This window comes from Antennarius striatus, chromosome 13 (genome assembly GCF_040054535.1).
Source record: "Antennarius striatus isolate MH-2024 chromosome 13, ASM4005453v1, whole genome shotgun sequence".
Lineage (NCBI taxonomy): Eukaryota > Metazoa > Chordata > Actinopteri > Lophiiformes > Antennariidae > Antennarius > Antennarius striatus.
This window is the reverse complement of record NC_090788.1, coordinates 21,562,071-21,590,000: the sequence shown is the minus strand read 5'-3', so window position 1 is coordinate 21,590,000 and position 27,930 is coordinate 21,562,071. Positions and strand designations below refer to the sequence as shown.

Genomic DNA, 27,930 nt, shown 5'->3' with positions numbered 1-27,930 from the left:
TCCAAATTTAACTCCCCCACATGTAGAACAGCGCCAGCAGCTGCTTGGCTGTCATCAGAGACTGAAGTGCATTTCTGATGTTATCTGGATGGGGGGGCCTGAGCTTCACACCCAACCAAGGAAGACTTTCTGACCACAGGTCAGGGTAAACACCAGTGGGAGTGGGGCATCACGCAAGAACGACAGGAAAGACAGCTGAACACCTGACACCGAAAAAGTGGGAATTTAAAAAGTTTAATGTGTTTAATTTAAGTTTAATTTAAAGAAAGAGCAACACTTAGTGCAGATGTTGTTGGTGGCCTTTTGTATCTATCTATCTATCTATCTATCTATCTATCTATCTATCTATCTATCTATCTATCTATCTATCTATCTATCTATCTATCTATCTATCTATCTATCTATCTATCTATCTATCTATCTATCTATCTATCTATCTATCTATCTATCTATCTATCTACCTAATGACATTAGAGAGTTCCACTCTAATGTCTCAGTGTTGAGTCATCCTAGGGGTGCATGAATGTCTACAAAGAGTTTTTAATTCTATTTATCAAGTGCTTTCAGGAATTTCCATCCATATTGATTATATTGGGCTAATAGATGTTCATTGTACAGTCCCCAGTAGATGATGTTTCCATACCTGGATTATTATTGACGAATGTTTATAACACTAGTTTGAACTAACTATCACCAGCACCCAACCTGGTAACTGGTAACCAACAATATTAATGTCTTTATTAAAGGTTTAATGCTGCACGAGGCCTTGGTTACTTAAAATAAGTGGAACATTTTTATAAAGCACACTGCAGGTGTTGGATATTTTGGATAGAGGCTGTAACAAAGGTCAATGCTGTTCATGACATTAAATGTGTGCCGTCTATTCATAGTGTTCCATTCCGCTCAATCACATGACCGGCCCAGTTGAGTTAGGGTTTCTGTGTTACAGTGGATAAAAAAAGATCTGTTTGTTGCTTCAAGACATTTTATCTCCACGGCAACCGTGTACGTGTGAACCTGACGTTACAGCTGACGCTGCTGCGTCCTCACTAGTGTAGCTGGAGGTGGGGGATGAAAGTAAAAGTGAAGGACGGGGAAGGTTGATTTGCTAATGATGCTATTTTTAGCAGTTCTGTGTTTTTACAGTGAAGTTCTGATTCTCTGTGCAGGAACTATTAGTTATTCAATCCTGTATTTAAATGGAAGCTAAAAGGAGAAGCATCATGTATGCACCCAGATAGAGGAAGGCCTTCACAGACTGAATGCCAGGCCGTTTAGGTAACCAGGAAGTTGAGTGATCGGCACACACACCTGAGCTCATCCTCTTGTTATAAGTTACTGAAGCACATTTGGTGTGTAACTGATTACCTACTTGTGAACAATTCTGCCGTGGAGCTGAATTTAGAAATTATATCAAAAATGTTACTAAAGCATTCCAAGAACCTGTTCAGTCCTGAATTTGTACTGGTTAGTACCGATAAAACATCACTGTATTACCACATTTGTACCATATTTGCCCTTTTTAAAAAAAAAAGAATCTAAATCTACTCTATTTTATTCTGGAGCTCAAATAATCTTCGTCTCTTCTCCCCACCAATCACAGCCGAGCCCCTGGTGAGGCAGGTGAAAAGAACTCGCATCAAAAGAGAAGATTTCCACATCCTGAAGGTGATTGGTCGAGGAACATTTAGTGAGGTGAGCAGGTCTGAGGATTTTATTTGATTCTTGGATGTTAGCATGAACACAAAGGTTGCAGCTCTGTTTACTTACATCTGCACAAACCATTATTCTAAATAATAAATAGTCATAAATAAAATCATCTTTACCATCATCATCATCATCATCATATGTACACTGATCAGTCATAGCATCATGACCAATGTCAGGTGAAGTGAATAACACTGATCATCTCTTTATCATGACTCCTTATAGTCAGTGGGGTTTCTGACGGGTCACACTTCTCTAGAGCATCAGCCCTTGATAGTGTTCCCCTTCAGCAGTGGTCAGTACCTACTAAAGGAGGTCCAAGGAGGGAAACGTGGTGATCAGGGACACGGATGGCGAAGGTGACTGAAGCCTGTGGGGAGCAAACCATGTGTGGCTAATCCAACAGAGGAGCTGCTGTTACTCAGACGAAGTAAATGCTGGTTCTGATAGAACACAAAGCACTTAGGAGTTTGTTCCATTTGGGGATACATAGCCCCAAACCAGTCAGGGTGCCGATGATGACCCTTGTCCACCCTTGACCCTTGATGGCTGGGTCCATCTCACTTTGGCAGTCTGATGCTTTGGACAAATTTGTGCTGGGAAACTTAGGTTCCTGTCGTCCATGTGAATGTTACTTTGACAAACACCATCTGACCTGAGGCCTTGTTGCAGAACATCTACACCCACTGATGGAATGGTGCACCAAGACACAACAATGAGTTTGAGGTGTTGACTCGACAACATTGGGACCTTTATAGCCCTATGCAGGTGTTCATAATGTTATGGCTGATTGGTGAATGTAACTTAATATATGAATGTGTGTTTTATGCATACATGCATCATGTAATCATTGTGGTTATTGTGTCTTCTCCCTGAACAGGTTGCTCTGGCGCGGACACGGAGCACACAACAGGTGTACGCTATGAAGATCATGAATAAGTGGGACATGCTGAGGCGAGGCGAGGTATACTCTCTGAACACACGGGCTGTAGTAACTGATGAGGGAAGGAGTTGTTTGCACTGTTTGTGTGTGTTTTTATTTCTTCATCTGTCTTTCTTCAGCTTCCTTTCTTTTTTTCCAAGTCAAACTGTCTTTTAAAGACTTTTAGAAGCTGCAGGTGTTGCAGGTGAACCAGGTGTTGACAGATGGAGCTCATTTGCATAATAATGCTGGAGGCCTAAAACGAAGTGAACGATTTTTAAAGCTGGTATTTAGGAACACGGATCAATTTGGGTCAAAATATTTGGAATACAGTCTAGTTGGACATTTGACAGCTGTGTGAGATTGATTGTAGAAAGTGTCATATGGGACCTTTAAAACACTGAACTTTATTTGAGTTAATGGTTCAACGACTTTCTACTGCCTCCAAACAGGAATGGTCCAACAATGCAGACCACACCTCATCTTCAGACAATGCATTGATAACCACAAAGGAGGAAATATATTGGTAGACTTTTGTCCTGAAAACCATAAGATAAGCCCGACTGTTTGTCACACAGGCAGCGTGTTACCAGGAGGAGAGGGAGGTTCTGATGAGAGGTGACAGACGCTGGATCACGGAACTGCACCACGCCTTTCAAGATGACAACTATCTGGTTTGTATGAACATACATCATCACTGCATCATCAACTAAATGTTTTGCACAAACATCAAGATGATATAGAATATGTGGTAGTAAGTAAATAACGCTGCTCTTTCTCGCCCCCATCCATCATCCATGTCCTCTTGCTCCAGTATCTGGTGATGCGTTACTACGTAGGAGGGGACCTGCTGACTCTGCTGAGTAAATTTGGAGATCGGATCCCTGAAGACATGGCTCAGTTCTACCTGGCTGAGATGGTCATGGCCATAGAGTCCGTTCACCGGCTGGGTTATGTTCACAGGTAGACGATCACATCAGTAGATGCAACGTCCATCCATGGAGCTTCTCGTAGATGAGACAAACACAAGTGTCTCGTCTACAGCCCCTCATCTGCCTTCTAGGTCACTTGTCTACTGGAGTGTATCATAGCAGGCTATCGATGAGAGGTGGGGGAAACCCCAGACAAGATGCCAGCTCATTGCAGGGCCACACAGAAGACAATAACCATACAGACTCACACCTACAGACAACCTGTTGAGACCATTTTACCCAAATTACTTTTTTTTGGAGGTGGGAGGAAGTCAGAGAACACGGAGCGAACCCAGGCAGGCATGGGGAGAACATACAGACTCCAGGAAGGGATCACACCTGAACCTCCATCGTGTTGCCCTTAGATTGAAGATATACATACGTCCTTAAACAAAATTAAATATTGGTTTCCAAATATCAAATATGGTTTTGAGTAACAATCATGCTCTCTGTCTCTCTCTCTCTCTCTCTCTCTCTCGCTCTCTCTCTCTCTCTCTCTCTCTCTCTCTCTCTCTCTCTCTCTGTCTCTCTCTCTCTCACTCTCTCTCTTCTCTCTCTCTCTCTCTCTCACTCTCTCTCTCTCTCTCTCTCTCTCTCTCTCTCTCTCTCTCTCTCTCTGTCTCTCTCTCTCTCTCTCTCTCTCTCTCTCTCTCTCTCTCTCTGTCTCTCTCTCTCACTCTCTCTCTCTCTCTGTCTCTCTCTCGCTACTCGTTATCCACACTCCTGAGATAATATTGTCGTCCTCCATTCCAACATAGAGACATCAAACCTGACAACATCCTGCTCACCGCTGAAGGACACATCAGACTAGGGGACTTTGGTTCCTGTCTTCGGCTCCTAGACGATGGGATGGTGAGAGTTAGCTCGTACAAAGATGCTTCATGAAGGGAATACTCTTCAAGGGGGAGGAAACAGCTGTGGTTACAGCGTCCATGACCTTTAGAATTTATATTTTTTCTACCCATCAGCCAAATGTTTCATTGCAGGTACACTCATCTCTAGCGGTTGGAACCCCTGATTATTTGTCTCCAGAGATTCTGATGGCACTAGAGGGTGGTGGGGGCTATGGTACTGAGTGTGACTGGTGGGCTCTTGGAATCTGCGGCTATGAAATGTTGCTGGGGTCCACGCCCTTCTATGCAGAGTCCATTGCTGCAACATATGCCAAGATCATCCACTTCCAGGTAGAGGAACAGATAACGCCTTCAAACGTGAACTTGTCAGAACTTTAGGGAATACATTTACACTTTAAAGCCAGATTCAGATGTGTAACAAGATTATCAAAGTATTACCTTCTACTTGTTAATGTTCTTTAAACCGGTTTAACCAAAGAATTATATTAAAACAGTCTGGTTTCAAGTGGAGTTAATGATTTTGAGTTGTAAACACTATTTTTTTCTCATCCCTAGGATTTTTTTGAGTTCCCCTCTTCTGCCTGTGAGATTTCAGACAGAGCTTGTTCCTTCATTACTGGACTCATTTGTGACAAAGAAGTCCGTCTGGGGCAGAAAGGCTTCTCTGACTTCAGGGGCCACCCGTTCTTCAGTGGAATAGACTGGGGCTCCCTGCATCAAGTCCCGGCCCCCTTCTTGCCTGAAGTGTCTAACCCAACTGACACCTCCAACTTTGACGTTCTGGATGACTGTCTCAGTGAAATGGTACTGTCTCCTCCAAATGCTCATACATACACTAGGGATGCACAAAACCTCACCTCATTTGATGTATTTTAAGTCTTACATTTAGCATATCCACAGATGACACCTGTTCATAGTTGTCTTTGCTAAAAAACTTACTGCCAACTAGCTGAGCAGTGGACCCTCACCATTAAAAATAACATCTGATCTCTTGTCTCCCACAGGAGACTCTGTCTGACGTGATGGACGGAGTTCCGATCGGAGTACAGTTGGCTTTTGTTGGATATTCTTATACTGCTCCCAGGTGAACGGAATTCTTTTCAGTGTTGTTTTGTGTACATGCACATCTCCAATGTGCCCCATATGGGGTACTCATGGTTACTGTTTAAATGATGTGTAGTCAGACATGTGCAATCAACCTCAGTCAAGACGTCACGATGCGGATTGACCACACAGAGATCAGGGACTGTGGGAGTCTTCAAACAGCGAAGAAACTGGTGAGACACACACACACACACACACACACACACACACACACACACACACACACACACACACACACACACACACACACACGCCATGTTTGTGCCTATGTATTTTCATCCATGCTAACTGTTCAGTGTGTTCTCCTTGTTCTGATCGGACCTTATTTTGAATGGAGAGCCAGACGTGGAAGCTCACAGAGAATCCACCACAGTTCCCAGTCACTGTGGAGCAAAGTCCCATTTCACCCAGTCACACCAGCAGCTGTCAGGAGGTGGAGGACGACCACCTGCCAGGACTCAGAGACGACCTGCAGAGGTATCAGCTGACACACACCTTCACCTGACACACACCTTGAGGTGAACTGAGACATGCATCCATTCCAGGGAGGTGAAACACCAGTAAGAAGATGTGATGACATGTTTTTCATCCACTAGACGACTAGAAGCAGCAGAGAGGAGATGCTGTGAGCTGGAAGAAAAAATGGAGCAACTGAAGGGAGAGATGGAGTGGAGGTCTCCCAAGGAGAAAGGCAAAGGACCGACCTGTCTGCTTCCTCATTCCAACATCATCTTCATCATCATAATGCCCCATTTACTCCATCCTCTGTTGCTGTGTTTCACTTTACTTTGCATACGGGCATGTCAGAAAGAGAGGTCAAAATGAGCCACTATGTTTTTGACTGCATTTCCCAGAAAAGGGGCAGCGGTTCAGGGTTCGAAAGTAGTTGTTATTATTTTAACTTTACATTTAATCAAGAAATACTGTCAGAGTGTTCTGATAAAGGAAAGTGTTTCAGTCTAACATTCAGACACACACAGAACACAAGTCGTGCTCTCCATCTGTACAGAAGGAGGTTGAATGCGTTCCACAGTGAATAAACAGTGTTCTGACAGTGTTATTCTCTCCTGAGGCCTCCGACGCAGCATTAAAGGGCTCTAATCATAGTGTTGGTATGCAGGAGCAGTGGTGCCCAGTTCCCCAGATGAATACGTACTGGGAGCTGCTGGACTGAATAACTGTCACTGCACTGGATGGAGACAGGAAACAAAACTGTATCTGCTATGTACCAAACGTCCCAACCAATGACAGCCTCTACTTCAGACACATGACCTTCATCCCTTCTTCCTCCTTTGTCACACCGTCCTTCCATCACTTCACCACAGTGACTGTCTGCTTCTTGTGTCATAACCAATGCGGCTGAGCAGCAGCGCATCACAAGGCTGAACGCCTCGGCCGCTCTGCCACACCATGAGTTCTGATGTTCCACTTTCTCCTCCAATCACAGAGCTGAATATCTGCCCAGCAACTTTTGCTCTGTCTGCCCACTGCGTGGACACCCCAGGGGATGTAAGCCTATTATTCTCTTCCTCCGTCTGACTTTAAATCAGCATCCTGCACACTGGATGTGCACAAGCTTTGTATTTTTTGCACGAGTCATTACTACTTGCTAACAGTCAGTTTTTGGTTCCAGCTAATTCTAAAGACCGACCTCGATGTGTTTCAGAGGGTGGGAGCTCCTCCGGCCTGTCATTACCCACTGGTGATCCCCGTCCACCGTCACCTGCTGCTGTTCCACAGGGTGCAGTAACCTCTTCATTACCTCAGGCTGTATTAGAGCTCTAACAGTCCTTAGACTCAAGCACAGAGATTATGATATAATATTTTTAAGATGCAAACTTCATAACGTAGAACTGCCTCTTATTGCATCCAAACTCCTTCGTAAGCTAAATTCTGGACATCTTTGAAAAAAAGCAAAACTGAAGACAACTGATATGAAGTGAAGTTAATTTACATATGATTTGACTGTTCATGATGCGTTACAGTGTAAAGGAGAGATTTAATACTGAAGCAGGGTGGGGGGAGTTTATCTTGGCTACTTCATAAGTTGTGGACGTTTCATCTCTTATCCAAGAGACTTCTTCAGAACTGGAGAAGTCTCTTGGACAAGAGATGAAACGTCTTCAAGAACGTTCTTAAAGTCCAGTGGATTGACTGAAACAGCTTTGGATAACCATGACCTGGATGACTGAACCTACACAGACAAGAAATAACATTTTATTTGTTTATTTGTTGTTTTTTATTTGTGTCCTCAGGCTCACCTGCCACAGGTGAAGAGTGAATCTTACCTGCTGATGTGTGCAGTCGGAGGGGAGCTCAAAGCCTGGGAGAGACACACTTACACTGACTTCTCTTAAATTCACCTTAGGGTGGTGCATGCTAAAGGAGCCCTTCTGTGTTTCCCTGTCCTGCACCTCAGCCTCCTATGTGTCCTAAGGATATCCCACATGTACAGAGCACTAAATCACTCCTACTGACAGCTGCTGGCCATGTATGTGCTGAACCTGAGGATCACCTGACCCACCGTCATGTTTACCAGACTGGAAGGTGTTTGGTGTCTACAGACTACAGTCTGGTTGTCTCTGGCCATTTGGGCCGTATTTGGGGGATATGATGTGTGTGCTATGTGTTGCACCTTTGTGGTTGGACCACGTGTTAAATATATAATGTATTCCTTCATACTACTACATTCTAAATATGTGTCAATACATGATAGTGATATCACATCCAATGTCCTGGAGCAGTTTTCTGTTTCCAGACACATTGCCTGTCCCGTATGTACCCTGCTGATGGGATTGCTGTTCTTCACCAGAGCCACAACCGTTACCTTTGAGTACGTTACACGACCGACTCGCACCAAACAAAAATTACATCAGCCTGAAGACGGTTGTACGGCAAATCTGAAGTAGATCAGATGAACACTATCAAGATATGCAGAGGACACACTGAGAGATTTCTAAGATGATTCAGCTGGTTACCAGTAAAGCTGAGGATACACTGTAGGAATGAATGAATTTATGACAGATTTACCCATGAGTCATAGTTGGGCAAAGCCTGCGTCTGTCTGCACTCTGTGGGGTTAGTCAAGGTTAGTTGGCACAAAGATTTGTAAGTGCGTGAGGAAAAAATATGTGAATCTACACGTGTGTGAGGGGAACACATCCAACCTGACCAGCTGCAATCAATCAAATCAATCAATCAAGTAGCAGGTATATCAAAACACTGATGGATTACAGCTGATGAGGGCTGTCAAACAAATAGGAGCATTACCGCCCCCCTATGTGCAATTTCCTCCGGGTAAGGTCATTTTTTTAACCTTTGAGTGAGAGTTTCAGCAAGAGTTTGATGCGTTCAGTCGGCTCTAGCTGGTTTGACAAATATAGTGTGTGATTCCTCATCGGGCAGTTGTGTGTCCTCCATTCCTCCAGTCATACAAACATTCACAGAAACTAGTCAGTAGAATGTACTTGAAGGATTTTTAAAATGTGTGAAGACTGAAGGTCATTTTTTGTTTCCCCATCTTAAGGAACCATGATGTCTCTACATTAACACAGGTCAGACCAGCATCAGTCCTTCATGTGTGTGTGAACACACCCCTCATTAAACTGATGACTACTGACCACCATGTGTCAACCTTTACATCAGTTAATCTGCTCCACTGCTGCTCTGGAGAAAATGTGTGTGTGCAAGTGTGAAAGCCTGCTGCTTTAGTTGATACATACATACACATGTATGTATGTATGTATGTATGTATGTATGCATGTGTTGGGAATGAAGGTTCTATCTGGAGCCACACTGACCACACAGGAAGTAAAGGTTACACTCGAGTCTTTTATTGGTGACAATCAGGATGAGTGTCAGTGACGTAAGCCAACGGTTCTGTAAGGCAAACAATTACCTTATTATGTCCAGTAGATAATAGCTTCAAACATGAAATTAAATGTATGATTAAATTAACATTAAACAAACTCCATCTTAAATACACAATAAATTCTATTCTGTAAAACTTGGAATGAAATGTCAAAGACACACAGCATTCATCACCAGCGTCAGCAGCATGTGTTTGGTGTCAAGAGGAAGTCCTGGCTACTCACGCCTGTATTTATAGGGGAGGCAATGACAGACAGGAAGAACTTCCACCACCTTGTGGAGTGGAGGGGGAATGCAGTCTGTATTTTTAGGTTATTTATGTCATTTCTAACAGTATTTCTAACACTAACTCCTTGTCTTGATTTACTGGAGCAAGCTAATGCTGGGTATTGGACTGTCCTGAGGTCTGCCACAGTGATAGTCACAGAATGAACAGAGAGGTCAAAGAATTTTGAAAAGAGTTTGATGAAAAAATCCATCATTGTTATGGTTGAATATATTAAGGGTATATAAAATGATTGAGAATAGATGCCTGGGTTGTGATATCGTATCATCCTTCTGGATTTATAATCGTGTTGTTTATAGTGAACAGAACAGTTACACCAGTGCACCGCGGCGCACGAACCAACCATTACCAAAGTTATAGTCCAAAGTCAAAATGTATTGAAAAGAGATATAAAAATAAAATTCTACTGAGGAAAATGTAACTTTTCAAAAAGAAAAACTTTACTGTGTTAAAAAAACTGCTTGACATACAAAAGAAATATTATACACATATATTATACACAATCCTATGCAATTCAAATAAAAAGATAACAAAAATAAAAAAACCCCCTCAAATGTATTTTAATATTACATTAGTTTACATTTACATATTTTTGCATTTAGATTCCAACAAATAAATACAGAATTTCTTCACTCAAGTTTTTCTTTACACACCCTGGTCTGTATTCACCACACACACACAAATACACTCAAAAAAAAGCATCACAATGTGGTTGAATACATCATGACTACAGCGTGACATTTCCCTGTTATGAACGGTGTAGCTCCAGTGTAGTACAGCTGATGTAATAACTACATGTAGTACGCAGGAGGCGGGTACAGCCAGTAGGGGTTGGGTTTGTGTTCCGCCGACGTGAAGCTGCTGTTCTCGTGGGCCTGTCGGCGGTAGTACCTGCGGAGGGCGGGGCTTCCGGGGTGACACTGCCTGACGTGGAGGAAGTACTCGTCAGGGCGGGTGGAGGTGAAGCCACAGTCCTCACACACAAAGATCTTGGAGCGTCTCTGGCGGTAGGCGTACTGCTGGTGGACGCCGTGGATCTTCCTCATGTGGGACTCCAGAGAGCAGCGCTGGGTGAAGGCTTTCTCACACAGTTCACACCTGTAGGGACGGATACCTGCAGCGGGGGGGGGGGACGACAAACACCTGTCTATTACCTGGACTGCATTTTGGTGACCAGATTTACACAATCAATCAAACATTCCTGACCTGCGTGTGTGTGTGTGTGTGTGTGTGTGTGTTCATCCCTACCTGTGTGTGTTCTCATATGCCTCTTCAGGTCAAAGGTGTCGTTGAATCCTTTGCCACAGAAGCGACAGGGGTGTCTCTTCACCAGGCTGTGGCACTTCAGGTGTCGGGTCAACATGCGCTGCAGAGGGAACACCTTGTGGCACACGGAGCACACCAAGTCCCCCGACCCGGGGGAACTACGAGGCCGGGGCTGTGGGGGAAGATTAGAAACCAGCTGAGTGTATGACATCACATCATCAGTACTTACACAATAAAATACTGTGGAACCAGCTGTTGTTACGTGATCCATTAGACCACAGGCCTCCAGGGCTTTCAGTGCCGTCATAAATCTAGTCAGGCCTTAGAAAGGACATAAAGTTTGACGTCGGTGTTAGTTTACATTCAGGATCCTTTTGAAAGCTACATTTACACAGATTAGGTACTTCATTATTTGAGATTAGCTAATTTCATAATATATAGTTTGGAACTGCAAAGGATTAAATGGAAGTGATTCCATCAGAGGTGGAAAAACGACTGGAATTCACTCTGATTTGTTGGATATCTGAAAGACCTGGTTTCTGTTCTGTCCCGACTGGCGGTCATAGGTCTATTGACCCCTGTGTTCCTCAGCAGTGACTTCATGAGATCGTTAATGAAAAAAAATCTACTTATTGGAAACACAATTTATCACTAACACAGGAAGGTGAGACAACATACATCAGGACTGCTTCTCGCTGGCCTTCAAGGACTAAACTGTTTCTTTACAGACCAACAGTCAGTCCGAGCCCATCCAGTCAGCTCCTAACAGCTGCTCTACGTTTAGTTCTTCCTGACTAAATATCATAACACGTTTAGACTGGTTGACAGTCAACTCTTAACAAAAAGGACATCTCTGTAACAGAGGTCCTCACTGGTTAGTGATCCAAATCTAAATCTAAATCCAAGTTCAAATGTTTCCTTTGCGTCAGACATTTATCAAACGGATGCCCTCATCATGACTCTTGGTATCTACTGGATTTCTTCCCACCTTTTGACCTTCACGGGGTCTGGCTAATGTCTGGTCTTAGTGGTCAAACAAACCTAGACACAGCTGCTTCGGGGTAATTTCACCTGTTACTGGAGTTATGAAATGATGTGGGTGTTACCCTGGATCTGCTGACCATCTGCAGTGAGTTTGGATGATAGAAGGAGCTTCCGAACATCACAGCGGGCCAGTCTGGCCTCATGTCGGCCCCCGGTCCTGCTGGTCCAGGTAAATGCAGGGGCATCCTCATCCTCGCTGCGACTGGTGTTGGCTGATGCTCAGTGATTGGCTGCTGGGCGTCCTGCTCCAAAGCTGTTTCACTAACTAAAAACAACAACACAGAAACAGTAAACCACATTTTAACTAGGAGGAAGAGGTTAATAAGGGTTGGGGATTGTGGTCTATTAGGACCTAAAAACTAAACTCAAGGTGACTGGACTTCCTACCTGCTACAGGAGCTTCTGTCCAGTCAGGCTGCTCCTGGTCCTTCCACCGCCACGCTCCACACGCCACACGCTTCTTCTTCACCAGGAAAGATCTCGGCATCCTCCACTTCTCGAACTCCTGTCCTTCTTTTCTTGTCGTTACGTCGTTACCGTCTGCCTCTGATCGCTGGACTGAAATGCATCGAGGGAACCCTTCGCCCTGACAGGCGGGCGGTACAGTATTCTAGCAAAATCACGGGCGCTCATTTCCATAACACTCTCTGGGAAGAGTGGTGAAGCTCTAAAACAGTAGGGGGGGGGGTGGAAGGCTCTGAGTTTTCACTGGAGTACACCTGTGTTGGCTGTGCATGCGCACAGTTTTAACTGGTCCCCCACTGGTTTTGCATGTCAGGTAGAGAGAATCAAGAGAAGTTCACATTCAAGTGGCCCGAGGCATGCAAATGCCCCCCCCACCGCGCCTGGGAGCAGACAAAGGACATGGTCTGAGTAACAGGAACAGGCACAGACGGGCCACAGCCCTAACTGCTAGGAAAATTCTCCTCTGTCCTCCTTCTGACTCCATTGTTTGGTGGCTTTGCAGCACCTGTAACGCCCTCAGAGCTCACACACTGTGGGGTGTTGGCTGTGCATTGAGGCTGTTCCACACCGAGTTACAGCATAACTGTGTCTTTGGATAAGAAGCCTCCCCTGAAAAGAAAAACATGACACGGACGAACACATAGATCAAAAAACTCCAAAATGATGAAAAGTCCAGCATTTCTACCAGTTTGTTAATCTTTATTAATCTTTGCTTCGACTCAGGAACTGTAACTCAAACGTCAGCGGCACGAGCGTTTCACCATCTGACCAGATCCAGAAGAACTGTTTGTATATAATTTCACTGACTCTGCATGGCAAATGTAGACGCATCCTGACACTAAACCCTGTCATGCAAATCCCAGTAGAGGTCACACCAAGAACATCAGCACCAGCTACAGTCAAACTGTGCACTACAGACGCACGTTTAGTTGGCTGATGGCTGCACGCCGCCACCCAACAAGAACACACAGAAACTACACCAAAAACACACATTTAAACCACACAACAACACACCTGACCTTCTTCAATGGTGTCAAAGGTAATGTTAAAGGTAATGTTAAAGGTAATGTTAATCTATCCATCCATCCATCCATCCATCCATCCATCCATCCATCCATCCATCCATCCATCCATCCTTCCATCTATCTATCTATGGTGTGTATGTACTGTATACAGATAAGTGACTGCTGATTGGTCGGACCTGTTTCCCTCCACAGCTCTAACTGTATGCAAAGCACCAGCTTGTGTGGAACCATGGAAATGAAATGGTGAAAAGAAAGATGTGTTTTACGTTGTCCTGCACAAAAGACAACAGAGGTTGGCTGGACGACAGAGAGAATCAGTCTTTAGAGCGGTGTGTGCTGGTAGTGACGCCTGTTGATAATCAGAAGGACAGAAAGCGTTTTGTTCTGATGACACATGAAGGTGAAGTGGGGCAGAGACCACTAACAGAAGCCCCACGTTTGATCTATTACCCTCTCTGGTGTGTTCACAATGGTCTGGCAGTGGAAAGGCTGTTTTTTTTGTTTTTGGCTCCTGACGAGTCAGGACACGCCCATGAGGACAGGTGTGACTGCTGGCCACGCCCAGTCTGTGGCTGTGGTCGTGTGAACTGAAAGAGCAGCGCCCACTCAACCAGGACTGGAACAGTCTATACACTGGACTTAAGACTGGAACAGTCTATACACTGGACTTTAAGACTGGAACAGTCTATACACCGGACTTTAAGACTGGAACAGTCTATACACTGGACTTAAGACTGGAACAGTCTATACACTGGACTTTAAGACTGGAACAGTCTATACACTGGACTTAAGACTGGAACAGTCTATACACTGGACTTAAGACTGGAACAGTCTATACACTGGACTTAAGACTGGAACAGTCTATACACTGGACTTAAGACTGGAACAGTCTATACACTGGTTTTACACCATATCATTCATTCATAGTGATTTAACAGTTTAACGATACAAGGCATGTGTTATAACTGTTATAACTGTTATAACTGTTATAACTGAATTCATTTTCCTCAGCTTTATGTCTGTGAAGCGTTTTTCATGTATGATCATCACTCTTTCATCACAGGTACACACACACACACACACACACACACACACACACACACACACACACAGGGATGCATTATTTGTGGTGACCCGTCAGGCCTCTAGAGTGGACCAGGACCAGGAGCTCCAGCTATCTGCCCTCTTCACTCTGGAACGATGTCTCACCTTAACCCTTATGTTATATAAGAGCAGACTAAAGACTCGTCTCTCTGATGAAGCCGAGGATCAACAGTTTCTTTTAGTTAAGAAAGAGACAAATTCAGTCACAATATAAAAGCCGTAACATCAAAATGTAGAGGTTGTTCAATCCCTTTCTCCTGTGTTCTGGAAAAATATCAAGTTCAAGTTTGAAAACTTCTGTATCTGTCGGAGGTTTAGTATTTGGGGATCTGTCATCTCGTTTTCAACTGCTTTTCTGGATCCGGTTGGGGGGGGGGCAGTTTGTGAAGGAAGCACACTGACCCCTTGATGAAGTTTGATTAAATCTCCATCGTCTCTCAATGTTATATTTTCACTACTTGAAGATAATAAAATCTATTATTTTAAAATTAGTTTTGAAGGTTTTCAGCTGAAGTTTGTGTTAGTTTAGAGTTTAAGCTAAAAGAGTACATACATGTAACATACATGTACATACAGTAAATACATGTTTTTATTGTATTGGAGAGAGGCTTTCTTAAAACAGGACAAAGTACAAAGGTACAAATATTTATTTGCCACATCAAATCATAGAAGTACAAGTTCTCGTCGACTGAAGGGTACGAGCCAGAAGACCACTCCTGGGTCTGACGCTCCCTCATGTTGGACCCACAACTGATTTTTACGCTCGCAACCCAGGGAAACACATGGTGGTGTTTTTCAGGTGGGGGGGTACTGTCATGGTTCCAGTGACATACAGTGAAGTTCACGGCAATATTCAATCAAAGATATTGAGGACCACAGATCCATTTGAGACAAGACGTTTCAAATACAGTGTGGTTGGACATCTGGCAGCTAAATTACATGAATTAAAAGAAGCATCTAATGGGACCTTTAAATTAAAAGCAGATGCAACTGAATCCTCAACCAGAAAAAGATTTCCTTAACACACAATGATACATTTCATATACAAGCATCTAAAATTATGTTTTTTTAAATGAAATTAGAGTTAATAATTGATTAATTAATGCATCGTTTCACAGCAACTATTCCCATAAAGCATATACACAAAACATGATAGAATATTAAAGACCTAGACAAAAATATAACATACAGTATTAGGCCGTATTCAAAGAATCTCAAAACTAAAAATGTATAGATTGTGACATCACTGTTTCCTGGTCAGACATTTGGCATTTTAAAAAGAACAAAACAAGAGAAATTCAACTCACAAAAATAATAACTAACTACATTTTTGTGTCTTTATACTGGTTGTCCTCTGAGCATTGTTCATTTTCTGTTTCAGCTTCTTTTTTTCCTCGTCTCCAGCTTGAACATGAAGAAAGAGAAGAAATTCAGTCACATTAAGAAAGCAGCAACATAACAACTCTCTGTGTTCTGGTAAAATATCAGGTTCAAGTTTTAAAAGAAGAATAAATATAGATAATATACTTTATTAATCCCCTTGGGGAAATCATTCGTCCATTCCAGGCTGTTATTTACACATATACCTTTCCAAAAAATTCGAATGCCGTGGAAAAGTTGTTTAATTTCCATAATTCCATTTGGAAAGTTTAACTTTCATATATTATAGATTCATGGCCCACAATTTAAACAATTTCAGGTATTTATTTGTTTATTTTTACATAATTTTGGCTTCCAGCTCATAAAACCCATGAAAACAGGATTTCAAACCATTAGAATACTGTGAAGAAATCCTCAGAGCATGAATGTTTTAAACTGAGTGTCACACACTAACCATCTACTAAACTCAAAGCACAAGTACAGGTTTCCCTAGGTGTCATTTAACTGCTTTGGTCTGGTTCAATTGTCTCAGTTCGGTTCAATATGGGGAAGACTGCAGACATGACAGCTGCCCAGAAGACCATCACTGATACCCTCCACAGGATGGGTCAACCTCAAAAGTTCATAGCTAAGGAGGCTGGCTGTTCACAGAGTGCTGTGTCCAAGCATATCACTGGAAAGTCTACTGGAGGGGACAAATGTGGCAGGAGAAGATGCACGAGCAAGAGATGACTGTGGGCTTCAGCGGATTCTCAAACAGAGAGGATTCAAGAATCTTGGTAAACTTTGCTTTCTTAAATGCATGGTCACTGCAACAGTCTACCAGAATGTTTTGGAGGACTTCATGATTCCTTCTGCTGAGGATCTAAATGGAGATGCAGATTTCATCTTCCAGCAGGACCTGGCCCCTGGCAATACTGCCAGAAGTACCAAAACCTGGTTTGATGCTCATGCCATCAGTGCTTGACTGGCCAGCTGACTCGCCGGACCTAAACCCCACTGAGAATCTAGGGGGTATCCTCAAGAGGACAATGAGGGGCACCAGACCCAACAACAAAGAAGAGCTGACAGCAAGCATCAAAGACATCCGGGCTTCCATAACTCCGATGCAATGCCACAGGCTGATTGGCTCAATGCCACGTGGCATCAAGGCAGTGATTAAGGCAAAGGGATTCCCAACCAAGTATTGATGATTGATATATCGTTTTGAAAGTACCATATTTTGATTGATTGATGTCTTTCTTTTCTGCAAAAACAGAAATAAATTGTGATTTCTTCACAGTCTTCTTTACAAAAATGTCCTATGCACTTTAGTTGATGACCACCTCACTTTTGCAAACTTCCTGTTATAATGCACTAATTCTTATATTGTATTTCCCTTTGTTTCTTGGTGTTTAATGTTTTTGAGTGTTTAGTGTTTTTGAAATTTCATCTAATGAAAATTTGTAAAATGTTCTAAATGTTCTAAATGTTCTAAATGTGATTGAAGTTTGTTTGGAAAAGATGTTCTGAGGCTCTTAAATGCTTTCATCTAATGTAAAACTGCAAAATGTTTGAATGAGATTAAAGTGTTTTTGCAAAAATCAAAAAAAAATCTTCTCCTTTGGGCTTTTCCCTTCAGGGTCTCCACAGCCAATCAGTGTCCTCCATCTAACCCTGTCTTCTGCATCCTCTTCTCTCACACCAACTACCTTCATGTCCTCTTTCACTACATCCATAAACCTCCTCTTTGGTCTTCCTCTAGGCCTCCTGCCTGGCAGTTCAGAACTCAGCATCCTTCTACCAATATATTCACTATCTCTCCTCTGGACATGTCCAAACCATCTCAGTCTGGCCTCTCTGACTTTATCTCCAGAACCTCTAACATGTGCTGTCCCTCTGATGTACTCATTCCTGATCCTATCCATCCTGGTCACTCCCAGAGAGAACCTCAGCATCTTCATCTCTGCTACCTCCAGCTCTGTCTCCTGTCTTTTCCTCAGTGACACTGTCTCTAGACCAAACAACATCTCTGGTCTCACCACAGTTTTGTACACCTTTCCTTTCATTTTAGCTGAAACTCTTCTATCACACATCACACCTGACACTTTCCTCCACCCGTTCCATCCTGCCTGGACACGCTTCTTCACCTCTTTTCCACACTCTCCATTGCTCTGGACTGTTGAGCCTAAGTACTTCAAATCCTCCCCCTTCTTGATCTCTTCTCCCTGTAACCTCACTCTTCCACTTGGGTCCCTCTCATTCACACACATGTACTCTGTCTTACTGCGGCTAACCTTCATTCCTCTCCTTTCCAGGACAAACCTCCACCTCTCTAGCTTCTCCTCCACCTGTTCCCTGCTCTCACTACAGATCACAATGTCATCTGCAAACATCATAGTCCATGGAGATTCCTGTCTAACCTGGTCTGTCAGCCTGTCCATCACCATAGCAACAAGAAGGGGCTCAGAGCTGATCCCTGATGCAGTCCCACCTCCACCTTGAACTCCTCTGTCACACCTACACACACCTCACCACTGTCTTACAGTCCTCATACATGTCCTGCACCGCTCTAACATACTTCTCTGCCACTCCAGACTTCCTCATACAATACCACAGTTCCTCTCTGGACACCCTGTCATCAGCTTTCTCCAGATCTACAAAAACACAATGCAGCTCCCTCTGGCCTTCTCTGGACTTCTCTATCAACGTCCTCAAAGCAAATACTGCATCTGTAGTACTCTGTTTTGGCATGAAACCATACTGCTGCTCACAAATGTTCACTTCTGCCCTTAGTCTAGCTTCCACTACTCTCTCCCATAACTTCATTGTATGGCTCATCAGCTTTATTCCTCTGTAGTTGCCACAACTCTGTACATCTCCCTTGTTCTTAAAAATGGGCACCAGCACACTTCTCCTCCATTCCTCAGGCATCTTCTCACTATCTAAGATCCTGTTGAACAACCCAGTCAGAAACTCTACTAGACTCTACTACTCCTAGACACTTCCAAACCTCTACAGGTATATCATCAGGACTGTTCTGTCTTTGCCCTCTTGATCTTCCTCACCACCAGAGTCATCCTACACACCACCATCCTATGCTGTTTGGCTACACTCCGGGCTTGGGACCGGCACAATAAGACACTGGCTTGTGTCCTCTTGTGGCTACATTATTTCTTCACAGTATTCTAATGTTTTGAAATCCTGTTTTCATGGGTTTTATGAGCTGGAAGCCAAAATTATGTAAAAATAAAAAATAAATACCTGAAATTGTTTAAATTGTGGCCCATAAATCTATAATATATGAAAGTTTAACTTTCTGAATGGAATTATGGAAATTAAACAACTTTTCCACGACATTCAAATTTTTTGGAAAGGGTCTGTAAATGTACATACCCTTACAACACACACACACACACACACACACACACACACACACACACACACACACACACACACACACACACACACACACACACACACACACACTGGTGTTGTGCCCTAATGAGTAACTGGTAAGGGGACGGTGTCTGTTCATGGACATTAATTACTGTTAATTAAGTCCACGTTGGGCCGTATACATTTTCTTTGATTTAGCTTCTTTCAAAAATTTATATTTTATTCTAAATGCTAATTAAGAGAAGATATACTTTATTTATCCCAAACTGGTAAATTGCTTTTAGTTGGTTTTACTTGTCAAAACATCGCTGTGGTGTTGCTTGTGGCTTCACCTGTGGTGATGGTGAAGTACTGTCCAGCAGACATACATGTACACGTCACCCACTCACCCACAGATCTGCTGCATTTGAGGTATGGTTTCTGGTAAAGGCTTCTGAAATGTCTCTGGCAGTAGTAGACTTAAAACTGCAGCAGAAATCCCTAAACTTCCCATCAGTATGTACGGAAGCGCCTTGTTGTATTGTCCTAAATAAAAAATAGAGAGGAAATGTTATACCAGGAGTACATAGAACATTATACAGCATTCAGAGAATGCAAAACTTTTGCATTTTCTGTTACAGCATTGTCACGTCATTGTTAGGTCGTAATTGTACTGTATGACTACACTGACAACAAAAAGCTAATTTGGAATCTCACTGACATCATCACCACATCCTGCAGGAACCAAACAAACTCAAGAAATTTAAATGTATAATCCTTAATTTTTGTCATATTGACAGCTTCAGCACTGAAGAGATACATAGGCCAGTGCTGTTGGTCCTGTCATCATCTAGAGTCTCTATAATCCTTCTGAGTTTCTAACACTATTAGAGTGAAAACACTCACTCAGATAGACGATGAAGGGGGCGGTGATGCTTCCAAAACGAGACGTCATTGAACAAAAGCCCATCGCCGTGTTTCTGATAGCGGTTGCGAAGAGCTCTGATGAAATGACGTAGACCACACAAAACGCAGATGTGATGCCAAACCTCCCCAGCATCTCCAGAGCCACAGCCAAACGTGGTAAATCTGAAGAATTAAAATATATATCTTTAATCACAGCAAACACTGAAAGGGTTAAATTAGCTACGTGTAACACTTCCACAGTTAACTAAAGTATTTCCTTTGACTTCCTTAATGGGAACATTTTTTCCAATATTAATTAATATTGTTCTACAAGTCAATCCCCCACCTGAGGACTTAAAAACATTTCCACTATGACTATCACTCTTTGTATCCAGTGCCATCATCACTGACTCTTCATGACCCTCTCAGGCTACACCATGAGGACCTGGGCTCCTACTGTCACAGACTTCCTAATCCTAGTGGACGTTTCTAAGTGGAACTAATCACATGATCAGATCCAGAGTCCTGTCCCATGAAGCTGGATTAACCTAGCCGGGCTTCCTCTTCCTTATCTGGCTTCACTTACCCAGACATCCGCCCTCCGGATTTCCGGTCCCATAAAGCCGGCTATCAACTCACTAATTCAATCCAGACTTGTCCACTCTAGATCTGTGCGCGCTCACATAAAAAGGGCGGAGTTTGCTGCATGCGACCAATCACAAACATGCAACAAACCGGTCTGAGCCACATATTTCACAACAGAGGAGCAAACAATAATAATTAATAAATACGATCAATACAAATCAATAATTCAGGCAAAAAGCAACACAGCTGCAGCTGCCAAACGGAGCAAGGATCTCTGGGAAAACATGGCCGACTGCGTCAATGAGGAAGTTAGTGCCATTATAATATTACTGCCCCACTATGACTGCACTTGTGTATCTGACTACAGTAACATGTGTGTGTTCATACATGTGTGTGTGAACCACATGTTTGGTTATGACATGTGATCGTAGCCCCGTGACTTTATGAACAGCTCTACGTACTGTGTTCTTCACAGGTTTTCAGCATCGCCAACAGAATACATTAAAGTACCGATCAATCAATCAATCAATCAATCGATCAATCCATGATTTACTGAAACAAATCATTGATCAATGACATTCTATCTGTGTCTTGCTTGTAACCCGTCCAACGAGGGATTTCAGGACATCATAATAATTACCAACATCACTCAGAAATATATGAACTGTGGCAAAGACCCTCAGGTCAATGCACACTGTGGGGGGCTGTCAGCGCGGGGTTGGGGTGCGTTCCATTCCTGATGTGAGGCTCCAGCAGCTGACAGATGTAATGTAACCCTAATCCTCACTCTAACCCCAAACCTAACCCTAACCCCTAACCCAACCCTAACCCTAATCCCAACTCTAGACCTAATCCTAACCCTAACCCTAATCCTAACCCTAAACCTAACTCTAACCCTAACCCTAACCCCAACCCTAAACCTAATCCTAACCCTAACTCTAACCTTTATCCTAACCCTAAACCTAACTCTAACCCTAACCCCAACCCTAAACCTAATCCTAACCCTAAACCTGAAGCTAACTCGAACTCTAACCCCTAACCCTAACCCCAACCCTAAACCTAATCCTAACCGTAATCCAAACTCTAACCCAGTACCTAACCCTAACCCCTAACCTAGCTCTAACCCTGACGCCAAACCTAACCCTAAACCTGAACCTGACCCTACCCTGCAAAGACAAACGATGACCTGGGCCCTGACCTCTGACCATTGGGGTCCTTCTTGAGGAGTAAACACACTGGGTTGAGGAGGTGAATCATTCTTTCTGAGTTATCTCTGCTGCTGAAATACTTTACATTTTCACTTTAATGCCACACAGAACCTAATTTACTGTTAATCCCATCTAACATATAAGATCATGTTTCTCTGTCTCTGCCATTATTACTGTTATTTACTGTTTCATGGACCCAGGTGGAATATGGACCCAAATGCAGGACACCAAAAGCGAATCCTTTCTCCATCATTCAATAACAAACTCAAAAATACTCCAGACAAGAATTAGAAAATCAGAAAATACCAACAGGAACCAAACGAGAGAAAACGAACCAGCCCCAAGCTCTCATCGAGCCAGGCTTAAACACCCTTATGGTCTTTAGCAGCAAAACCAGTTCAGGTGTGACGATCAAAAAGGGTGTGTGGATGAGTCTCAGGTGTGGAGAATACCAACAGGTCCAACAGGTGTGGAGCCGTGGCTCCACCCACAAGCTTGGCCTCTCCCTGCCACACACCAGCACTGCCACGACCAACCATGACACTATGTAGACTTCAACAGCTACGTAATTGTTTCCTACTGTTCACCTGTGTCTGTTCTCCCTTTACATGTGTTCTACATGTTTTCAACTTCAACTTTTATTTATATAGCGCTTAATCACATCTGCAGACATTTCAAAGTGTTTTACAGATAGAAAGCCAAGAATGCCATGTTTCCCTTCCTTATCTCTACACGCATGTGAGACTTCTGGTTTTATGACAACAGCCTTCAGTTTTATTACTCTTTGTCTATTGTTTGTGAAAGTCTGACTGATCCAACTAACACACTATCATTTAATTAAATGAATTGACTGTCATTCTGTGTTGTCTGACTGTTAGATTTTGTCTGAAAGCTAAAGCGTTTAATATTCACCAGCTGGAATAAGGTGAACACAGAGGACCATGACACCTCCGATGAAAAGTGTTAAACACTGACACAGGTTTCTGGAGCAGTGCTGGAGCAATACCAGGGCAATTATGTAACCTGCAATCTCTATCAAACCAGACAAGAAATTGTTCAGGTAAGGATTTCCATGCATGTTTGACGTGTTGAGCTTCAAACCGTAGTAACAGATGATGATCGAAAACCTGCACACAAAAGGGGAACAAAGTGTTAAATAACCGGATTTAAAACATTACAAGATCAGCAAAGTTGTGATCAACTTATATAACATTTTATTACCAAATTTGTAAGCTATCCATGACTTGTGTCTCTTATTGATTGCGTTTATATGCTAATTTTTATTTATTTTCATGTTGGGGTTTTGATGGAGTTTGTGAGAAAGCTTTAACTGTACCACAAAAATGAACACAGTAACGTGATCAGGAGGACGTTGCAGTTTCTTAGAAAGATGGAAATGTTGTACTTCTTGTCTTTCAACTTCAGTGTGTCTTCAGCCTGTGGAGAAAAAGCAGCAGTTACACTTACTGAAGTAAGATTTGCTGGGAGGTCAAAACAAGAGAACATTTACAAACTAATGTGTGATCATATTTTATTTTATCTCCAAATCTTGAGGCAACTGAAGTCTCATGTCTTTTCAATGTGTGTGTGTGTGTGTGTGTGTGTGTGTGTGTGCTACCTCATCACAAACAGTAGCTCCTGCCTTGGCCCCGGGGCCTTGGCCCTTCCAGGTCTGTTTGCTCTGTTCTGCAGCTCCAGAGCTGAGCAGTTTCATAATCCAGTAACTGGGAACACCCCGCCGTGTTCCCAGGTTGTCTAACCGAGGCGTGTCACGTTCCCTCACCAACTGTTCGTGTGAAGACTTGGATAATGATAGTGTTAGGCTGCTATTTGTGTTGATTGTGTTGAACCTTTGCTAACTTTTGGAGCCACCTGTACTTCTCACTTATTTTGTATATATGTATATATATAAAGTTTTCTATATGCAAAAATAGTAGAAAAAAAATAAAATTAGCTCATGAACTTACCTCAGCCTGTGTAAAAATGTTTTGTGGAGCTTCCACCTTATTTTCTTTGGCAGCAGCTCTTAATATGGCTTCAGCCTCTTTGACTCTTCCTTGGTTAAGGAGCCAGCGAGGAGACTCTGGGATGATCCTGAAGGGGTGGATCACCATAGGGCAGCATAGATATGGGCAGAACAGAGTGAATCAAACCAAGCCTGCAGCATCATTGCTGCGTTTACATTAGGTACACTCTGTTTAAGCAAATAAGCAAATGCCAACATTATTATGTTTCCTTTGAAGAACCACAGAACAGTGCAGAGGAACCAATTCACTGCAGAATAATCAAATTTTTATTTCTTCTTTAATGTACGAAAAATCCAGTCAAGTTGGTGGTAAAAGTGTGTATTGACCAGACCAACCGTATCATCTTTAGACAACCAGGTCTGTTTATTATCCTTACATTATTCTTCTGTCTGGTGGAAATTGGAGTATTTGCCTCTTCATTCCTCACGCTTGAATACATAGAACATCAACAGCTACTATGGCTATTTAACCCACACAGCTATTAGTTCTAGTCTCCTTAACTTTAGAATATTTTGACTCAACTAAGAGCCAGAACACCACCTTCACACTAACAGAGTTCAACATCATTGGAAGTAAACATTTCATATGAATTTATTTTTCCGCAAAAAATCTATGAATTTTGTTCATTTCTGACGTTCTCAAAAAAGTTTAAAATTGTTCAAAGAAATTACGTTCTGCTGTTGTCTGCTGCCAAAACTAATAGAATTAGTAAGTGGGCTGTAAACATTCTCACCACCACAGAGGGACGTAGATCAGTCCACTGCCTGCCATGGGAATCAGAAGCAACCACCATTCAGGCAGAAAGTATGCCGCCGCCGGCATCATGGTGTACCCCAAGGCAGAGGACGAAAAGACTCCGATGGAACAGAAGACGGCTCGAACCTTTGGGCTCAGGATCTCTGTACCTGTAGGTGCATTAAGTCAATAGAGAAAACTCACATGACACTCAGATTTCTGGGTGCTTCAGGTACATCCAGACATATTTTGTGGATGATCATCAATAAAACCAAAAAAACATGAAGTTTTCAATGCAGAGAAATTCCAAAATGTCAACCCCACAGAGGACAAGCTGCTCATAAAATGAATGAATGTGTAAGTTAAGCATACCCAACACAAATGCAATGATAAAGTTTGAGACTGCCCCCGCTCCAGCAAGGAAGAAAATGAGCGTGAACACCTCCCAGTTTGGAGAGAATATCTGTGCAGTGATGGCCACAGTCTGAAGAGCCATTGTGAGGAAGAGAGCCGGCCTCCGTCCATACCTGTGCAGGAAATACAGTTTGAGCAAGTTTCATCACTGATTTTTAGGATATTTAACAAAACTGGTTTGTTGAAAGTTTTCAAAGGATTTGCATCCAGTGCAGACCTGTCTGACATCTGGCCAGAAAGGAAGGTCCCAATAAGCACCCCAACATAATGCATGGAGGTGGCCAGTGGAAGCTTGTAGGCATCGTCACACACTAAGTCCCACTAAAAGATCAACACGTGTCCTCATTAGTTCTGTCACACCTTCTGATAATGAAATGACTAATATCTACCTCATGTAGACCCTAAATACTGTTGTATTTTATGTCCCTCACTATCTCTCTCCCTCCATCCATTCTTTTCCATCTATCATCCTGTCTCTCTCTGACCCCCAACCTGTGAAGAGGCTTTAGATCATCAGTTTGGATTCATCATGGAGGATTGTTGGGTTTCTGCAGAAGAAAGAGTTGCTCTTCTTGGAATGTTCCTTCTTGTGATTTGGTCTTGTAAAATAAATTTAAATTGCTTGAAATTGGAATTTTCCCCGTTGATGCAGTATAGAGGTTCTGTTTCTGTGGGCCATGAAGCTCTTCTGCAAATGGGTAATCTTAACCCTAAACATAATACTAGCCCTAACTCTGTTTAAGGACTGGGTGGGGTGGGTGGTGGGGGTGACTTAAGTCAAATTATTGTACTTAATAAATGCTTAATCCCGTTTAACCTGTTAAAACTTGTGAGATCTGGACACTGTCATCGATTTGCTAGTTTATTTACTTTGAATATTAAATTATTTCACCTGAAACTGTTCATCAATAGTAACATTAGCAAACTGAAAATTCACAAACATCGGAGTCAATGCACATTTTATGATTAATACACTTACCCTGAAAACAAGTCACAATATCTAATAATCTATTAAAGATTATGTGGAAATGTCAATAAATGTGTGTCTCACTCACCTCTGTGACGATGGTTGATTTGTACGTGTCCTGGCTGTAGGTCCACCCGTCCACACAACTCTCCACAGGAATCTCACTCACGTTCACATCCACGTTGGGGATGAGGTTACTGTGGGAGTAGTTTCTGACCAGTAGCAGGTTTAGTCTTGAACACGAGCTGCGCTTTAGAATACCATTGACTGTTTCCAGTGGGATCGTCTCATTTCTCCACACTTCACTGATATTATACTCGTCAGGGATGTAGCACTCATGAGGTGGGGTATGCCCAACAAATATTATATAAGAACCAGTAAATCCATTTGGAATAATACTAATGGCCAGTGCTAAAAATATCCTTCGTTGAAAGGGTCCCCAAGATCCCAGAAAAGATGTGATGCTGTCATAATTTCTAATTTCTTGTTTCACCATTGCATTCCAAAAAATCCCTGGTTGTTGGTTGTTAAGGAACGATGGAGCAGAGTTACATCCACGACTAACTGGCAGAGAGAATGTGTGTCCTTCTGATCATTGGCCTTACAAAGCTGAGCTCATATCTTATTGTGTGGTTACATATTAATTAACAGTATTGTGTAAAATGCATGCGTATGTGCCTTGTGTATGTGGGTGTTAGAAGCTAGAAGCCTTTGAATGATTATGGAGATTGTTATCATTTCGGAAGATCACTAAATATTTGTGAAGACTTGCGTTCTGTGTGTGAACAGCAGACTAGAGGAGGGCACAACCAGAATCTATTTGGGAACCACCCAGTATTTCATTTTGTCCACAAGTTACACAAATTTAGTGAAGCGGAGGAGATGCGTTGGACGTTTTGACCTCAGTAGAGACGTGTGAGTCGTTTGGGTTTAAAATCTGTTCGTCACATATAACATATAATTATATATAATATATATAATTTTCATGTGGACGAGACACATTAGTTCAAGAAACGTTAAACTTTTCACAAGTTTCTCTTTGTTTACTTGGAGTGTGATGTAGAGGGGAGAGTTATACTCGATACAGGAAGGTTATAGGTTCAAATCTCAGTAGGCCAGTAGTTTGCGCTTTTGCCTCACAGCAAGAAGTTTCAAAGTGTGAGTTCTTCTAACTTACACTAACATGTATCACTAGTGAACTCCATGACTTCTTTTGGCTTTTTAACGGTTCAGTTATGTTTAATACACTGTTTATTCTGTTTGAGCTGGATGGTGCAGAGTGACGGTCACTCTGTGCACCACCTTTACTCACAGACTTTAATTGTGACGTTGAGTCATGGGATGGCTGGTGACAAGAATAGGAGAAAATTCACTGAAGAATCCAGTGATGGTGTTTGCTGGTGTTTGCTGGCCTGGAGAAGGAGACACGTGAGATTTAACAGTTTGTATCAGGAAAATAAAATACATTGTATTCCGACCTTAGACCAAAGCCAATTTACAGTTATGTTTACAGATAAAAAGGTAGGGGATATGGTAATCTAATCTAATCTCTCCTGCAATATACACAAGGGAGGGAGCACACTCAGATCTCCACTGATATCCAAGTGTCAGGATAAGGTGGTCTATCTGTTGTCACGTTCTGTCTGAAGATGAAGGGAACAGAAGGAAACAGGAAAGGAAGTATAGAAGAAATGCTGCAAGAAATAAATGGAGGAGCCTTGGATGTGAGCTTT

The 27,930-nt window shown here is 42.6% G+C and overlaps 3 protein-coding genes across 9 annotated transcripts in view; 1 reads left to right on the top strand and 2 right to left on the bottom strand.

Moving 5' to 3' along the window:
• The window catches only part of LOC137606554 (myotonin-protein kinase), a 12,092-nt gene extending 1,904 nt beyond the window's left edge, over window positions 1-10,188 (top strand). Inside the window, exons 2-15 of one of the 7 annotated variants that reach the window (XM_068331847.1) lie at window positions 1,604-1,695; window positions 2,588-2,671; window positions 3,208-3,303; window positions 3,444-3,592; window positions 4,359-4,452; window positions 4,569-4,784; window positions 5,010-5,258; window positions 5,459-5,538; window positions 5,635-5,731; window positions 5,902-6,035; window positions 6,155-6,249; window positions 7,006-7,067; window positions 7,192-7,299; window positions 7,814-10,173. In XM_068331847.1, the coding sequence (XP_068187948.1) occupies window positions 1,604-1,695; window positions 2,588-2,671; window positions 3,208-3,303; window positions 3,444-3,592; window positions 4,359-4,452; window positions 4,569-4,784; window positions 5,010-5,258; window positions 5,459-5,538; window positions 5,635-5,731; window positions 5,902-6,035; window positions 6,155-6,249; window positions 7,006-7,067; window positions 7,192-7,299; window positions 7,814-7,915 (1,658 nt within the window). In that variant the 3' untranslated portion in view covers window positions 7,916-10,173. Of the gene's footprint in view, window positions 1-1,603; window positions 1,696-2,431; window positions 2,476-2,587; window positions 2,672-3,207; window positions 3,304-3,443; window positions 3,593-4,358; window positions 4,453-4,568; window positions 4,785-5,009; window positions 5,259-5,458; window positions 5,539-5,634; window positions 5,732-5,895; window positions 6,036-6,154; window positions 6,250-7,005; window positions 7,068-7,191; window positions 7,300-7,813 lie in introns of those variants that run through there. The other 6 variants (XM_068331846.1, XM_068331849.1, XM_068331848.1 and 3 more) reach the window with 6 other exon arrangements.
• Window positions 10,189-10,382: 194 nt separating this feature from the next.
• LOC137606555 (transcription factor Ovo-like 2) lies at window positions 10,383-11,223 on the bottom strand. Its single transcript, XM_068331854.1, has 2 exons — window positions 10,963-11,223; window positions 10,383-10,828 (listed from the first exon to the last, which is right to left on the bottom strand). Exons 1-2 carry the CDS (start codon window positions 11,189-11,191, stop codon window positions 10,506-10,508), a joined length of 552 nt encoding a protein of 183 aa, XP_068187955.1. The 5' UTR covers window positions 11,192-11,223; the 3' UTR covers window positions 10,383-10,505.
• Window positions 11,224-15,934: 4,711 nt separating this feature from the next.
• Window positions 15,935-26,693, bottom strand: LOC137606338 (solute carrier family 22 member 4-like). Its single transcript, XM_068331558.1, has 10 exons — window positions 26,286-26,693; window positions 25,448-25,551; window positions 25,189-25,343; window positions 24,815-24,986; window positions 24,022-24,148; window positions 23,391-23,491; window positions 22,967-23,181; window positions 20,262-20,444; window positions 19,766-19,901; window positions 15,935-16,022 (listed from the first exon to the last, which is right to left on the bottom strand). Exons 1-10 carry the CDS (start codon window positions 26,691-26,693, stop codon window positions 15,941-15,943), a joined length of 1,683 nt encoding a protein of 560 aa, XP_068187659.1. The 3' UTR covers window positions 15,935-15,940.
• Between the last annotated feature and the right edge of the window lie 1,237 nt (window positions 26,694-27,930).

What these genes read in the sequence shown, in the direction of transcription:
- LOC137606555 (XM_068331854.1), bottom strand. Translation starts at nt 11,191, where the DNA reads ATGTCATACACTCAGCTGGTTTCTAATCTTCCCCCACAGCCCCGGCCT. An exon ending in GCATATGAGAACACACACAG is followed by an intron (nt 10,829 to 10,962) that starts GTAGGGATGAAC and finishes CCCCCGCTGCAG; the next exon opens with GTATCCGTCCCTACAGGTGT.
- LOC137606338 (XM_068331558.1), bottom strand. Translation starts at nt 26,693, where the DNA reads ATGGTGAAACAAGAAATTAGAAATTATGACAGCATCACATCTTTTCTG. An exon ending in TTACTGTGTTCATTTTTGTG is followed by an intron (nt 23,182 to 23,390) that starts GTACAGTTAAAG and finishes TTTTGTGTGCAG; the next exon opens with GTTTTCGATCATCATCTGTT. An exon ending in CAAATGCAGCAGATCTGTGG is followed by an intron (nt 16,023 to 19,765) that starts GTGAGTGGGTGA and finishes TTCATGTTCAAG; the next exon opens with CTGGAGACGAGGAAAAAAAG.